Genomic DNA, 14,755 nt, shown 5'->3' with positions numbered 1-14,755 from the left:
AGTTTGTTAATGAGCAACATCTTTATTTAATTGATTTTTTTTCAATCTAGCGCCGATTTACTTTCCAAAGTAAAATCTCATTAAATTCTGCTCAATTGAAAGTGCAGATATACATCATGATAATATGTTATTCTTACAAGCTTGTCCCAACACTTGACATACCCATTACTTTGCAGCAAAATAGGTTTTAAAGGGCATTTTCTTTCAAATAAATTAAAACCCCATCATATTTTTGACAATCTAGCCTTTTTGTGCGACATTTTCACAATCCCTTTTAATTCGATCTGATATCTAACATGGAGGGGGTGGGTGAAGGATGAAAAAACAAGATATTTTTACGTAAACACACACAAAACATGGAGGACAATTGATACCATAAGTCAGGGAAAGATCTTTACCCGCCAATAAATCTAACGTTGTCCCTGTGCAAGCTAACAATATCTGCTTTTGACATCCAGACACACACAAGCAGCACACAGGGCCCACGCATACACACACACCACAGTATATCTATAATCATATGGCAAGTCAGCTAGCCAGTTAGTGGGAGCGGCGATGCGAGTATTTGAGAATTGGAAGCAGTTTAATCTGTTGGGCTCATGTGAGCTGAGAGACCAGCAGTCGAGTCGCATAATCCTTCCTCCTCCACCCCAGATGATGTAAGAGAGGAGAGGAGAGGAGAGGAAAGGAGAGGAGAAGAAAGCAGAGCAGAAGAGAGGAGAGGAGAAGGGAGGAGAGGAGAGGAGAGGAGAAGAGAGGAGAGGAGAAAATAGGAGTTAAGACATGAAATCAGAAAACTGCAGGTTTAAAAAAATCATTCTGTCTGTTCGCGTCACAGGAGGAGCTCTGGTGAAAACAAAAATCATAAATGCCTTGAGAAATCTTGCAACTCAAAGAGTCAAACTCGACCATGTTAGCAATATTAAAGGTCCAGTATGTAGGATTTAGGGGAATATACCGGCAGAGACGGCTGTTATCATTTCATTAGTTAGTTTTAAACACTGTTTAAAAATTCTGATTTTTAAAGTGAAACTTCTTTATTCAGTGTTTTTACCAGTTTAAATCACCTCTTGGTTTGGAAAAGAAGAGACCCCAATGGCTAATTCAGCTCCTGGTAAAAACCTCCTGAACATCTGGATCTCAAACTATCAGAGAAAAAAGTGAGCGAACAGAGCAGGTGCTGGGCTCAAGGCCCATCTGAGAAAAGTCAAACAGTGTCAGAGAAACACTGATTTATCATATGAAAGGTCTTTATTCTGTGTTTTAACTGGTTCTCATAACCTGGTCCAGGTTGAGAGGGAGTCCTAACAGGGAGTTAATGCTCTGCACACTGGAAACTTTAGCTGGTTGTAATCTGCAGTTCTTACTGCTAGATGCCACAAAATCTTACACACTGTTCCTTCAAGTAAATGAATTGTAAAATGCCAAAAATGCCAGGAGGAAATTTTGCCATTATAGTATTTGATGCCTGTAATTTTGTCTTCCTTGCATTTCAGACTATGACTGATACATACAGCTAATCAACCACAGCATTAAAGCCACTTCAGCGATTAGTTTTCCTTGCTTTTATCACATTAACCTTTCACTGTTTCCTGTAACCTCTCCCCTTTAATGTCTTCAAGTGTCTCCGGTTATTATTGTGTTTGTGTTATGTTTTTATGCCTTGCTGTAAAAATAATCCCCTTTTGTGAGACAATACAGATGTGAACTGAACTAACGTACCATGTTATGAGGCTAAATACTTGTAAGCTTCTTGCTGACCAACATATTTTTAAGTTCCCGGCAAGCCAAATCTAGCTATTTTATCCCACGAAGATAGTCATGCCGGCTTTCACAATGGCCAGACGTGCTGTCTGCAAAAAGGCAAATGCAATAATGTTGCGGTAGTAACAAATTTTATAATGATACATTTTGCCAGTAGCCGTACTGGTATTCCTCTGCTGTGTGGGTTGCATAGTAGCAGACATCATTTCTCATGATTATGATGCATTTGTCTTGTCAATCAATCAGGCCCACAAATTCACTTAATACATTACGGACAAAATAAGCTTCAGTTGTGGTCACAGTGTGTCCCTAAACATCCCCTCACCCTCATCCGGTTGTGCCTCAAGTCTGACCTGATTTATCCCCTCTGTGCTCTCTTCATCCATTTAATCCCATGTACCAGGGTTTGAAATAATGCCTTGTAGTCAGCCACAGAGGCAGACTGATCATGTTGCACCCGGGTCAAAACAATGTTATCTGGAGGAGAGGGGGAGGTTTGATAAAAGCTGTCCTGCTGCTGATGTCCTGCATGGGAACAATTCACTGAGGGCGCAAAGTGGCTTGAGCCACCGCGGGGATTAACTGGCAGGATGAGGCCACGGGGCAGCTCAGCTGTAGTCCGTCACCATCACCACTGACACATTCACACTGCTTTACTCACATATAGAGCAACGCAAGTTCACTTCTTTTCAAAATTAGCCCTTTGAAACCAGAGCAACTTGGCTTGATTTCTTTCAAAAACATGGAAAGAAGGCAATAAGCACCTTGAAATTACCCAAAAAATATCAAGAAATTAGTAAAAAGTTACAAGAAAATTGCCTGAAATAAGAAAACAAAACAACAAAAGAAGGAAAAGACCAAAAGTGCTGGAATAAAATAATAAAGAAAATAATGATCTAATGATTCTCCTGCTCTGTGTTAAGTTAATTTTCAGGTCTTTTTTTGTCATCTTTTACCATTTTCTTGCCAAGTTGTTGATTACCTCTTTTCCCATGTCCTAAAAAGAAATGAAACCAAATTTGCTCAGGATTCAGAGTTTTAAATACTTAGGAAAAGGCTACTGATTGAAGTGCAGAAACTGATGCTGGTCCAGGGTTTAAGGGGTTAATCTGAAGCCATGGAAGAATGTGATTCCCTCAAATTAAATTAACATCTCGATCAAAAAAAAAAAATTGTCAAGAAATGTGAAAATACAACTTAATCGCCCACCCTGAACATAACCCTGGAGACGTGTGTGTATGTGTGTTTGTCTGTGGGGAAATCTCTGCTTCTGCATGCCAGTGAGAATGTAATTACGTGAATCAGTCGGAGAGAGAACAAAATGTGTGAAACAAATTGAGTGATCACTTAACAAAGCAAACTAATGAGCAATAAAGTCAGCTTGTCTGTGTTTACTCTAAATGTCCAAATCCTTGCATCTTAAACGGAGCCATTTTTTGTTGTTCGAGGAAGTTAAATTATGTCTCTGGCCAAACCGGCACTGATCAAAACGTTGCAAAGAGACAGAAGGCAATCAAAACGATGCAGACGTGAACGATTAAAAGATTACGAAATAAAATTAACAGCAAAGTAAAGGCATTATATGACAAAGATCATGATTAACAAATATGTAAGAGGATGAAGTTACCTGGGAGATCAGAGAGCGCTCCTCTCTCTATAATGTGCTTTCTGTACAGAGTCTTCAAAACCTTGGCGCTGCCGAACCTCTTAAAGCGACTCTTCACGTTGTTATAATACCATTCAAGCGACTGTGTCCTTAAAATCCTGCAGACAAGAAAGAGAGAAGGAAGAGAGGAGGGGAGAAAGAAAAAACATGATATTAAGTAAAAAAGAACAGATGGCAAGGACACAGGCAAGAATCAGATTTTATTATAATTACAGCAGGATTATAACTTTGAGTTCAAGCCAAGACTTCCATTAAAATCTGTTCTGGTGTCTTTAATTTTTGAAGTAAAGATAACCACACTTTATAGACATTTTCAATGATTTTGAGACAGGAAGGATTTCTTAGGGATGAAATTCAATGATATTTTGAGGCGGGCAAGACTGTAGTTTTGTGTTATAGTTTGTGTTTGCTGTCAGACTGTCATATTTAAAGCCCCGCTCTTTGATTTGAAGCAAATAATTGGCTTTTTAAGGAGATTCAGTGGTTCCTCTGTCTCTCTGTGGAAGCTAAATTAAAGATATGGAAAATATTTGTTTCCAGTAATATTGCGCAGGATCTAAGCTGTGTATTGTGATGGGCATGACAGCAGCTAATGCCTGGGTTTTCAGATGTGACGTCACATTATTTTTCAGGCTTTTCCTCATTTCATGGTGTACTGGCTTGGTGCTTGAATGCCAACCAGTGAGACCTCAGCACAGAGCAGATGATTACATAAGCAGTAATTCATAACCGGGAGGGTTATGAAAAGCCCTAAGAAAAACGTTCCCTCTGCGCCAGTGTTGCCTCGGATTGCATGAAACTCGGCCAACTTTGTGCTTAATCATGCGGTCCCCCATATTCTCAGTTTGCTTTTTCACACCAATGTCACACACATGAGGGAGGCAAAACAACAAACAATGACAGATAAACACACTGTATTCATTTACATATTATTCATTACCACGCATGCATATTGGTGTGTTTTCTTGCTGTGGAAGGATGCTATACATCTACTGTATTTAGGAGTGCAACTATGAGTGGTAGAGTGGTAGTGGTATGTGTAAGTGTTGCCTATGTGTGTTTTCTTGGTCAGTGTATGAACAAATAAAAAAAAACCACCCACAGAAAGCACCTTTACGCTTTTACATTCTGATGGTTTTTTAATGAAAAAATGAACTTCGCAGTTTTTAAACAAAATTATCTGAAAATTAGCACAAAAAAGAAAAAAAAAAGTTCCAAAAAATAAGTAGTTAAAAATTATTATTTTCTGTAACATAATCTAAAATATATATATGGTAATTATAAATATAGTAATAGTTACTAGCTTTTTCTTGAAAATCTAACCATTTTTGACAGTTTGTGTAACATTTCCTACCAAGCTGCTTAGAGCCTTTTCCCCCCATGTTTTTGAGAATTTGATCCAATTTGCTCAGATTTGAAAGGGTTACATCCTTGTGAAAGGCATCTCAAAGCAGCACAGAATAAGTGACGTTGATCCTGGTTTCAAAGGGTTAAGGAGGAGAAGCCAAGTTTGAATGTTGTGTGTACAAACGGTAACAGTTTTTTTGTGCTATACCTTAACTATCAACAAAGAAGTTTAACCAAACACAGAGATAGCCAGGTGAATATGATGTCATTGTTAACATTTTTATTATCTTGGCATACAGCATTTGCTTGATGAAGACCATGTTTTCTCGAAACACTACCAGTAACGATTGGCTATAAAAGATAAGGTTAATGATCTGCAGGCTGTTTTTCTTATAGACAGCAAATACCATGAAAAGACCAAAATCAATAATGAATTGATCCTACTAACAGGTGTTGCCAAAGCCTGTTATAGCTTATTCCTCTGTGCTGTAGAACTTCAAAAACATTAAAAACACCTCAACTACATGTGGTTGACATGTTCCTTTATTACAATAAGCACCTACACTGTAGTTTATTTCAAGTTAATCCCACATGCACAGTAATGCTTCTGTTCAATGAAGAGACAGGCTGCTGAAGGAGAGAGTGAAAATAGCCATGCTAATAAAGGGATCCTGAGTGCCCCTGAGGCTGCATGGGCTGCCACATCCATCCCACCACCCCTCCTCCTTAACCTCTCTCCACTATCCCCTTCCTTCCACTTTCTCAGTGGATTTATTATCCTCCGCCTCTATCAGCCGGGTTGCTCAGTGGGCCTCGGCTTCGTAATTTCATGCCACGGGTCAACCTAGTCACTCTAATGGTGGCTGCCGAGCTCCAGTGAAGAGGTCTGACTCTTTTTATCTCCCTCTGGGCCCGAGGAGAAGGGCGCAGAAATTAATCTGGAAGAGCAACATAGAATCTAGGTGGCATCAGACAAGGCAGAAATACAAATAGGCTCCACCGGTACGCTGAAATGAGCTGCGGCCACAGGGAGTGATCTTTGAACTGAAAAGGTATATTCAAGAGCAGGAAAGAGCTGCGGAGTTATGCAGTAAATATTATCTAAGAATGTATCCTTGTTTACTTCAAATTATGCTGTATGACTGAGTGGCATGCATGGCACCACCCTCAAAATGAGAGAATAATTGCGACACCCCTTTGTCACTGTTGCAAAGACCTTGATTTTTCAATTGTTTGCAAATTTGCCACTTGACATTCTTGGTCATTTTTAAATTTTTACTTTTGATTCCTAGCTAGTGACTGGGGATTTGGTTAAATGCCATAGTGCTTTTACTACAGCCGAAATCACATCGCTTCTGCGTGAGAACTCAAAATCATGCAGAGTTATACATGCTAAATTATAGGTTTATTTTTTTTTTTTATTATTTTTCAGGGTTGGCTTTATCTAATGTTTAACCTAAGTGCTTATTAATAGTATTTACAGTCTACATATGGTATGCATGTTAACAGCAGAATAAATGTCCCCCCAAAAAATTCATTTTGCAATATTTTATGCGCAAATATGTGATTTTGCCTTAAATGTAGTTGCAAAGTAGTTGATCAATGCTCTCTTTCCTCTGCTGCCACTTCCTTTTGGCACAAAAACAAATGATAAGTGAATGCAAACTTTAGTTTCGGCATCTGCTCCCTTCCCTGCCAGCTACACAAACTTGTTGAAGTAAGCCAAGCTTTCCCTCTCAGAGAAAAGGGATAGGGATTTAGGACAGTGGGAGAGGCGTCTCGATGAATGAAGCATGACATTGCTTCCCTAGAGTGATCTGATCTAAAAAAGATAGGAAGAAGGGAGGAGAGTGGAGTGGATAAGCTTTCATGCAGGAGCTGCACTGCTGTGTGAGCTTCTGCAAACACACATTTCATAATGAGGCTGGGAGATTCCCTGATGCTTGGCTGCTGCATGAATAAGTAAGAGGGATTCCTGTGGACGGTCTCCTGACACCGGGTTTACCCTTTCTCTATCATCACTTTGCCTTAGCTCGGCCACGTGGAACCATCGCCTCCTTTCTCACCCTATTCTCTCCAGCCCTTTTGCCCTCTATACTTCAGAAGATCGATTTGCACATTTAAATGAGGTCTAAATAAAATATATAGCAGAATATGTGGAAGTGCAATAAAAAGTATCTGGCTTTGCAGAGTTTCCCCTGGCAAAAGGATCCATTACCATAATTGACTTTCTGAGCCTTCTAATGAATTGGTTCAGCTTCTGTTGAGGCTGCTGTGGAGGGGAGCGTAGGGAGAAGAAAACGGGGTGGGAGCTGACTTTAACAGAACATCAAATAGATTCTTCTGAGGACTTGCAGAGTGACTGTTCTTGTTAATAGAAGAAAATAAGACAAAAAATTAGATTGTTCTCGGCTCCGGGGTTAGATCAAAGCGTCTGATGTTTAGGAAGTAATAGCCCTCGAGTTGTGAGGTCTTAATGAGTGAAAAGCTGAAGGAGTTATTATATATAGTACAGCTGCTATCTTTATACTCTTTCACTCTTTCACTGTGTTCGACAAATAAAACTTTCCTGCACACATGAAAAAAGAGTTTTCATAAGCAATATAAAAGAATGAAAAACTTGATTTCACGCTAATACTTGAAGAAGACGAATGTAATCTATCGTTCAGAAAATAACTCATTGGATTCAATTCTAATGCAAACTAACAAAAATGTAAGTTTGGAGAATCATCATTAAGTTTGGGGAATCATCATTAACCACCAATGGGATGACATTATGTAATGAAGTTTACACAGTGGGACTTAACAGAATGCTCAATTTATCCTTATTTTTTGTAACATTCACTGAGCTGCTAGCAGCTCCAATCAGTCAAAACACAATTACCAACGGTAAACGTCCACCTAATGGAAAAGAGTTAGTCCTTATGCAGATGATGTGTTAATATTCTTACAGGACCCTTCTGACAGACATCCAACTATTCAGCTAACGAGTCGAAATCTACTGTTGTGCTCCCATAATGGGCCGAGATGATATGAGATTTTTAAAAAACCCTGACCAGTGCATCACTAGTCACCTGACTGAACAGGTTAGTCTTTATGCAGATGATGTGTTACTGTTCCTAGAGGACCCTCAGTGATCCTTACAGGAATTCTTTACTCTATCCAACTACTCAACTAACTGCTCTTAATCTATGGTACCCTCTCCATCGATGGACGAGAATACTAAAAGAACAGTGATCAGCATTTGTTGGATGATACTTCATGGATTTACTGTTCCCAGAATGAAAAATGCATCTTGTCCGCCTCCACAGAGAGTTCAAATGTCAGAGTTACAATGAAGATTCAGTGTCTAGTTCAATGACAGCAAGGTGTGACAATGACAGCAATGTGTGATGGAGACTCTTATTTGCCCCTGCTTGCTGAAAGAAACTTTCCCTTGTCCCTGTTCTACCTTGCTGTCCCTGATCTGTTACACAAATATGTAAACTGCAACCCAAATATGTCCTCAGCTGAAGACGGGCCCATTCAAAAACAAATGTGCACAGCCGGGAAGGGATATTAATATTGATTCATGTCTGTTAGGAGGACGAGGAGAAAATCTAATTCAAAACAATACTTCATGGCTTTTCATCCACATCTCTTGGCGCCTCTATGGTTGTGTATTTGTATTTATCAGAGCAGATCTGTGCAAAGAGTGTGTCAGAAGAGGGGGAAGTGGAAAAAGGCCAATTTATTTTCTATACATTCTGTGAATTGCAGATTTTCGTAAAAAGAAAATTGGTGCTTTTAAGAGAGTCAATAGAGACTGTGTGGATGACTATTCAAGACACTTGGATGTTCACTTCCTAGAATGTATTTGCCAAGTATACATATGTATTCATGCAATTTTAAGTGTTTATGTTTAAAGACATTTTTTTATGTACTGTATGTACTGTATGTACTAAGTACGTATGCTAGTTTAGCCACTGTTTGGCACATTTATTGCAAAGATTTTCTCTGAGTTATGCTGTCTGTGTTGCTCCACTATAGCATTAAAAACAATCCTTTGCAATATATTCAGTGCTGGCAGAACAGGCCGAAGGACAGAGGACAAGGTCGTGGGTCAAGTGCTAAAAAGCCCATGAGATTTTCAGCAAACCTGAGCACAGCCGTACCGACCTGTCGGTATGATTTAAAACAGCGCCTGGTTTGCAGGAGGCAGGAAAACAACTCTCTCGCAGTAGTGGTCCAGTACATAACCTTTCCGGAAAGCAGCTGGAATGCTGATCACCTGCATGTACCTCTGTGATTGACATTCAGATAAGCTGGGAGGGGAAAAAAGAACTCATCCTGCATACTAATGAGGTAAGAGGTGCTCCTATGTCTTACCTTCTTGTCTTGTTGATTCAAATATTGGCAAAATAGCCAGTTTGCAACCAAAACATTTAACTTCCCGCTGCTCATCTAGAAGATCAATTAATTTGAGACCAAGCCTCTTACCTTGAGAGATGATTTGTGCCAATACAGTGCATAAACATGCAAGCAGGGTCTATGGAAAGCACTGTCTGCTTGTGTTTTACAGATAGATCCCACGCAGAGCGCAGGGTTATTAAATGAGCAGACCTGGGCTCCTGTAGGTTCACGGCACTGTATTCTGCTACAATCACTTCACTTACCTGTCTCTTTAAAAAGTCTAAATTTAGGAACAGCACAGCTGCAGGCAACGGTCAGGCAATTTACTCTGCCATCCCTTCCTCCTACCAGCACTTTCTTTCAGGACCTAAAGCTGTCAAATTTACTCTCCCCCTCTCTCTTCCTGTTCTCCTCTTTCTCTCTCCTCCTCTTTATCACCCATCTCTCTCTTCAGACCTTCACCACACACGGTGTTACAGATGAATGTGTCAGCATAGGGGAGAGCCCATGGCAAAGTATGGTAGGCTGTGAATGAGTTACATTGGGGACAAAGTAATCGCAGATAGAGCATGGATACAGGGACCAAAATGATTCACTAACTGCTCACACAGTGTTTGGTTTCCTAAAGTGGTAATTCTGATTTTCAGAAGTAATGCCAAGTTCAGACAACAGAGTATATTTTCTGTTCTGATAGTTATTGTGTCAGCCCAGGTGGCCAAAATAATCTGGCCCAAAATTGGTCCAAACTCGGCACGCCGGAGGAAATGAATCAGGCAGCATCCAGTTGCAGTCCTTGGCTGAGACTCGGGATGAATGATGCCCCACAATCGGGCCAAATAAAATGGCCTGATTTTGGCTGCCGACACTGCCATCATGGGGCCATTATCGAAAATGACCAAGCCCAGTATCAGCCCAAACTCGGTACACCAGAAGAAATAAGTCGGGCCACATCTGGTTGCCAGACTCTCGACTGAGATAAAACAAACTGGCCCGATTCTGGCTGCCAACACTGCCATCACTGGGAGATCGTATGAATATAGAGTCAAAAATTCTTGCCATGACTTGGCCGTAAGACATGAGGGACCTATCAAAGCTTGCCATCTTTCACAAAATGTGCAATGTCATTGGGAAGAAGGTGCTAGAGACAGACCTCGAGTAACAAGAATGTAAACAAACAATGGCAGTGCATTTGATGCTGTATGTTGTGTTCAGAAAAGCCTTAAAAAAGAACAAAGAAATCAAGAAAAAACTACAGCGGCCTTTCCTCTGTTTCAAAGCTCAACCTAGCAGCACTAACAATATGAATCCTATTTCGAATTGCCATGCTTGTAGTTGTGCCTGGATGAGCTCTCTTTGCTCCTTAAGGAACACGTGATAAAAGGAACGAAAATGAATGAAAAGGTTACAATCAGCACTCACTCCCCGGACAAATAACACCCAGGTGGACCACTAATTTTCCAGCATTATGCAATAACGCAATGCAAATTGATACCGCACGTAGTTATAAATTAAGTCTGCAATGAGTGTGAAAGAGAGATTGAGAGATTGAATAAGTAACATATATATATATATATATATATATATATATATATATATACATAAAGTAACCACCATAACATTTTCACTGTTCTCCATGTTGCCTCTCTACTGTTTACTGACCTGTATTTTGGCACAATCGTGATGTCAAACACAACATGCCAATAATATTTTTTAAAAAATAGAACTTAAAAAAGCATACTTTCTGGTAATGGTCTACTAGCAATGGAAAAGGACTCTATCACCTTCTTTTTGAATTAGGTTTTCGTATGTCTAAAAATCCTGCATAAACAAACTAATTTGGGTAGATAAGAGGTATATGACACACTACCCAGTGACCATTGTTGTTCCCAATCAAACCAGACACCCTTCATGTGCCAAGTAACACCATAATACAACTGATACTGTGTATTCTGCACCCAGTGTCAGACTATCAGACCTACAGTATGCCACTCCTCCACACCCAATACTTATCTTTTAGTTAATCAATGCAAAGTAGGTTTAAAAACAAAAAAGACACCTAAATAATCGATTTTTCTCCATTAGCGACATCTAATATTCTCTTTATCTCTTTCTGAAATGTTAGATAAAACTCTCTCTTATGAAAATTCTTCACTACCATATCCTGTTTTAGGATATCAACCTAACATCTGACACCTGATATACTGGTATCAGTGCATCCTGATGCAGCAATAGGTCGCACTTTCTCTGCTGTAGATGAGAAAATGAATGTAATAAGAGTATAAAAAGTGTGCTTTTATCACTGTACTGTAATACAATAGTCTTTTATCATCTCACTGTGGAGCAGCTTGTGAGGAACCCCAGCTCACTTCAGTTCAATTTGCAAAACATTTAGTCCCATCATGTCTAAAAGTCAGTGATTAAGAGTCAGAATAAGAATAATGCTACTCCATACAAAGAGTGGGCATTGTGTATAATGCTCACTATCGGTTTGTACTGACTCATCAATAATGCATTTAAAAGTCTTAAATAGAATGCAGCTAAAAGTATTCGAACTCAATTTTTTTTTCTGAATTTGGTCTTTTAATTCATGGTTTGAAATCTGACACACCTTATCTGCGTCCATGTGCCTGCAGCCTGAATTACCACAATTTGTATTGTTTTCACAGCCACTCTGCGTGGAAAAGAATATAATTAGAGCATTCATACAGTAGTGTAATTCAGCGTTTGAGAGGTTAGGACCAAAATTTGGCTCCCGTAACAGCTGGCCAGATGTCACATTGTTTGTTGTTGTTCAGCTGCACATGTGGGTCATTTCAACATCGAGGTCTGTTCAAAACGATATCAAATATAGGTCATTTTAAAACACGCCACAGAGTCCAAATCATAGTCCCGATTAAATAACAAAGCAGCATGCGCAGGTTTTCACATGCTGCAGTATATCTACATGCCTCCATGAGGATGTATAGAGCATATGGGAAAGTGAGATAATCTGCTCTCAGCCTCCTGCTTCTGCCCAGCCAGAGCACCACATGGGATTTTAAGGCGTGCATGCGGAGAGGCAGAGCTCTGCAGCAGTCCAGCAATGTGGGAAATCTAGTGACAGAATAGACTGCGGTTACGCTTTCCACCACTCAAGTCTTTCTCCATCTGGCTATTCTGCGCGGATAATGAAAATGGCAGCTCCCTGCAGCCTTTATCTGAGCAATTATGTGGAGCCAAAATCATGAAGAGCCAATATGATTAGAGGCTGAAAGAGGCAAATGTCTGTAAACAAAATTAATTTGTTAAATGTCTTGTGAGAAAACGACAAAGCCTGTGGTGGTAATTAAATCTCAGTGAGGTGGCATCACTGGCTTTTGGTAGGGTTGTTTTAGGTCAATGTAGGAGTGGAACCCTGGTTTTATCCTCTTCGTGTTATTAAACACCTCGGACAGGAAATGAAAATCCACTGAAATAACAGGATTTTAGAGATTACACAGTGAGTGTACGAAACAGATTTTTTTAAAGATTATTTTTGTGTTGCTGTTTGTTTGTTTTCTATTGCATCACATACAAGGTGGTAGAGGCACATAAAAGTGGCCAAAAATGTTATTGAGATTGTCCTGTGATCAGAAGACGTCTAAATCAGTTAAATTAGACATTAAATGGATTTTAACCCTGACAGCTATAATACAAAGTCCATGTATGTTATGATGAAATGATATGGGAACATGTACCTGGGGTACAGGGGGATGCTCTTGAGACTTTGCTGGAGGTTTTTGCACGATGAATATTTATTTATCGGAAATTATATCTGCACAAATGTGTATTACTGAGACCTATGTTTAGACTTTTTACATGGAATGAATTGCTGTCATTTTTATTTGATGTTTTAGTGTTCTTAGGGTATGTATTTTATGGTGAAACTGAAGGCAAATTTTCACATTTGTGGACAATAAAGTTTTCATATTGGTATGTATCCATGTGTGAATAGAGCAGGTAATTGTTTGGGATTCTGAATTCACCCAGAGCGAGAGGGCATGTGGATGACTTTTATTTATTCATTTATTTAGTCTTTATTTTTCAAGGTTTGTCCCATTGAGATCAAAGATCTCTTTTACAAGGGAGACCTAGCCACGAATAGCAGCAACACAGAGTTTCAGCATCAAATAAAATTCACATAAAAGCACATAGATTTGAGTAACAGAAATCCATCGATAAAACAGTTGCACACAGACATCCTGGACTCAATTGATTTCACCACGGTTTTAAACTCATTCAAGGTCACCGTGTGTTGAAGCTTAAGATCACTCTGCAAATTGTTCCATGCTGTAGGTGCAGACAACCTAAAAGCTTTTTTTCCTTTTGTCCGTAAGGGCCGACACCAAAATTGTCAGACATTTTCAAAGAACAGCAAGGGACTCAGTTGCCTATGACCAAATTGTGAACTGGCTACGTAGTCATGGTATTGTAATCCATGTCATCTCCTCCATCATGTCTTGTTTCCTGCACTGTCTACCAAGGTAACAACTCTCACCTAAACCAAACCAAGTATTTCCAGTAGGTGAGAACACATCTAACATGGACAATTTCCTGTTGCGAGCTACATGTGTGAAAAGGTAACTCCACACATTGTTGGGACCTGTTTCTCCAGGCATTGTGCCAAGTTCAGAAAAAGGCTCTAACTATCCACATATCAATCAACAACTCTGTATCCAGCAGAAATGCTCCCAATGTAGACGCAGACTTTGTAAGCTAAGCTTGATGAAACTGTCAGCCATAACTGTACACTCTAAAATGTACAAGTCAGTGGAGGATGAGAGCAGGAGGCATTGGGTAAAGGTCATTAACCTGATTCAAACCCCAGACATCGTGCATAAGTCACTTTGAGAACAGGAAAAACAACAGGATAATGGGGGAATAGCATCCCGACACCGCCAGAGCCCAATGTACTGAAGTGTCAGTTTTAACAGCCTGTTAGGGAGCAGAGGGAACCAGTCTGACAACACCAGACTACATACACTGCCGTCACCTGTTAGAGACTCCGGAGAGGAGCAACGGAGGGGAAAGAGAGGAGGACAGCAGAGGGGCTATGCAGACAAAGGGGGAAAAGAATGGTACAATGAGCATGTTTAGTAAAAAGGTCACTGCTTTGATTGGCATTATGGAGCCTGGCATATGGGGGCATGTGTGCCATTGGATCTATTTTTAGAGGTCCCGTTTTCAAAGAAGAGCTCCAGTCTCTGTAATCCACGAGAATCGATCTTGGGTGGAAAAATGTGGAAAGCAGGGAGACCGTCTTTGGCTGCAGTTGCTCTTTTAAGTCCAGCATGAGTGTGTGTGTGGCTGATAAGCCAGAGAGCTGCGAAATACTTTTTTTTTCCACAGAAAAAGAACATAGTGGATTGGAAGCATTTCATAGAAAGGTACAGAACAACTCCAGACACCAAGCTTTGAAACTTGCGGCAAGCATCTGTCGAAAGCAGTGACCCATACTACAGTACGACCACAGGAATTTAATGTAAAAGTTTGACTCACTTCCAGTTTGCATGACGTCTATAAAGCATAAATGAAAACACTCTCCAGATTAGAAAGGTTTCAGGCTGC

General features: G+C 39.9%; 1 protein-coding gene across 9 annotated transcripts in view; it reads right to left on the bottom strand.

The window, feature by feature from the left end:
- myripb (myosin VIIA and Rab interacting protein b) overlaps positions 1-14,755 on the bottom strand; it is a 143,670-nt gene that overhangs the window by 36,119 nt on the left and 92,796 nt on the right. For all 9 annotated transcript variants that reach the window (XM_088071647.1, XM_088071638.1, XM_088071640.1 and 6 more), the window contains exon 4: positions 3,392-3,528. In XM_088071647.1, coding sequence (XP_087927773.1) covers positions 3,392-3,528 — 137 coding nt within the window. The remainder of the gene's footprint in view (positions 1-3,391; positions 3,529-14,755) is intronic.

This window comes from Plectropomus leopardus, chromosome 21 (assembly GCF_026936395.1).
Source record: "Plectropomus leopardus strain MGB_pleo_1.0 chromosome 21, ASM2693639v1, whole genome shotgun sequence".
Taxonomy (NCBI): domain Eukaryota; kingdom Metazoa; phylum Chordata; class Actinopteri; order Perciformes; family Serranidae; genus Plectropomus; species Plectropomus leopardus.
The sequence above is the reverse complement of the archived record's forward strand: the minus strand, read 5'-3'. Positions and strand labels throughout refer to the sequence as shown.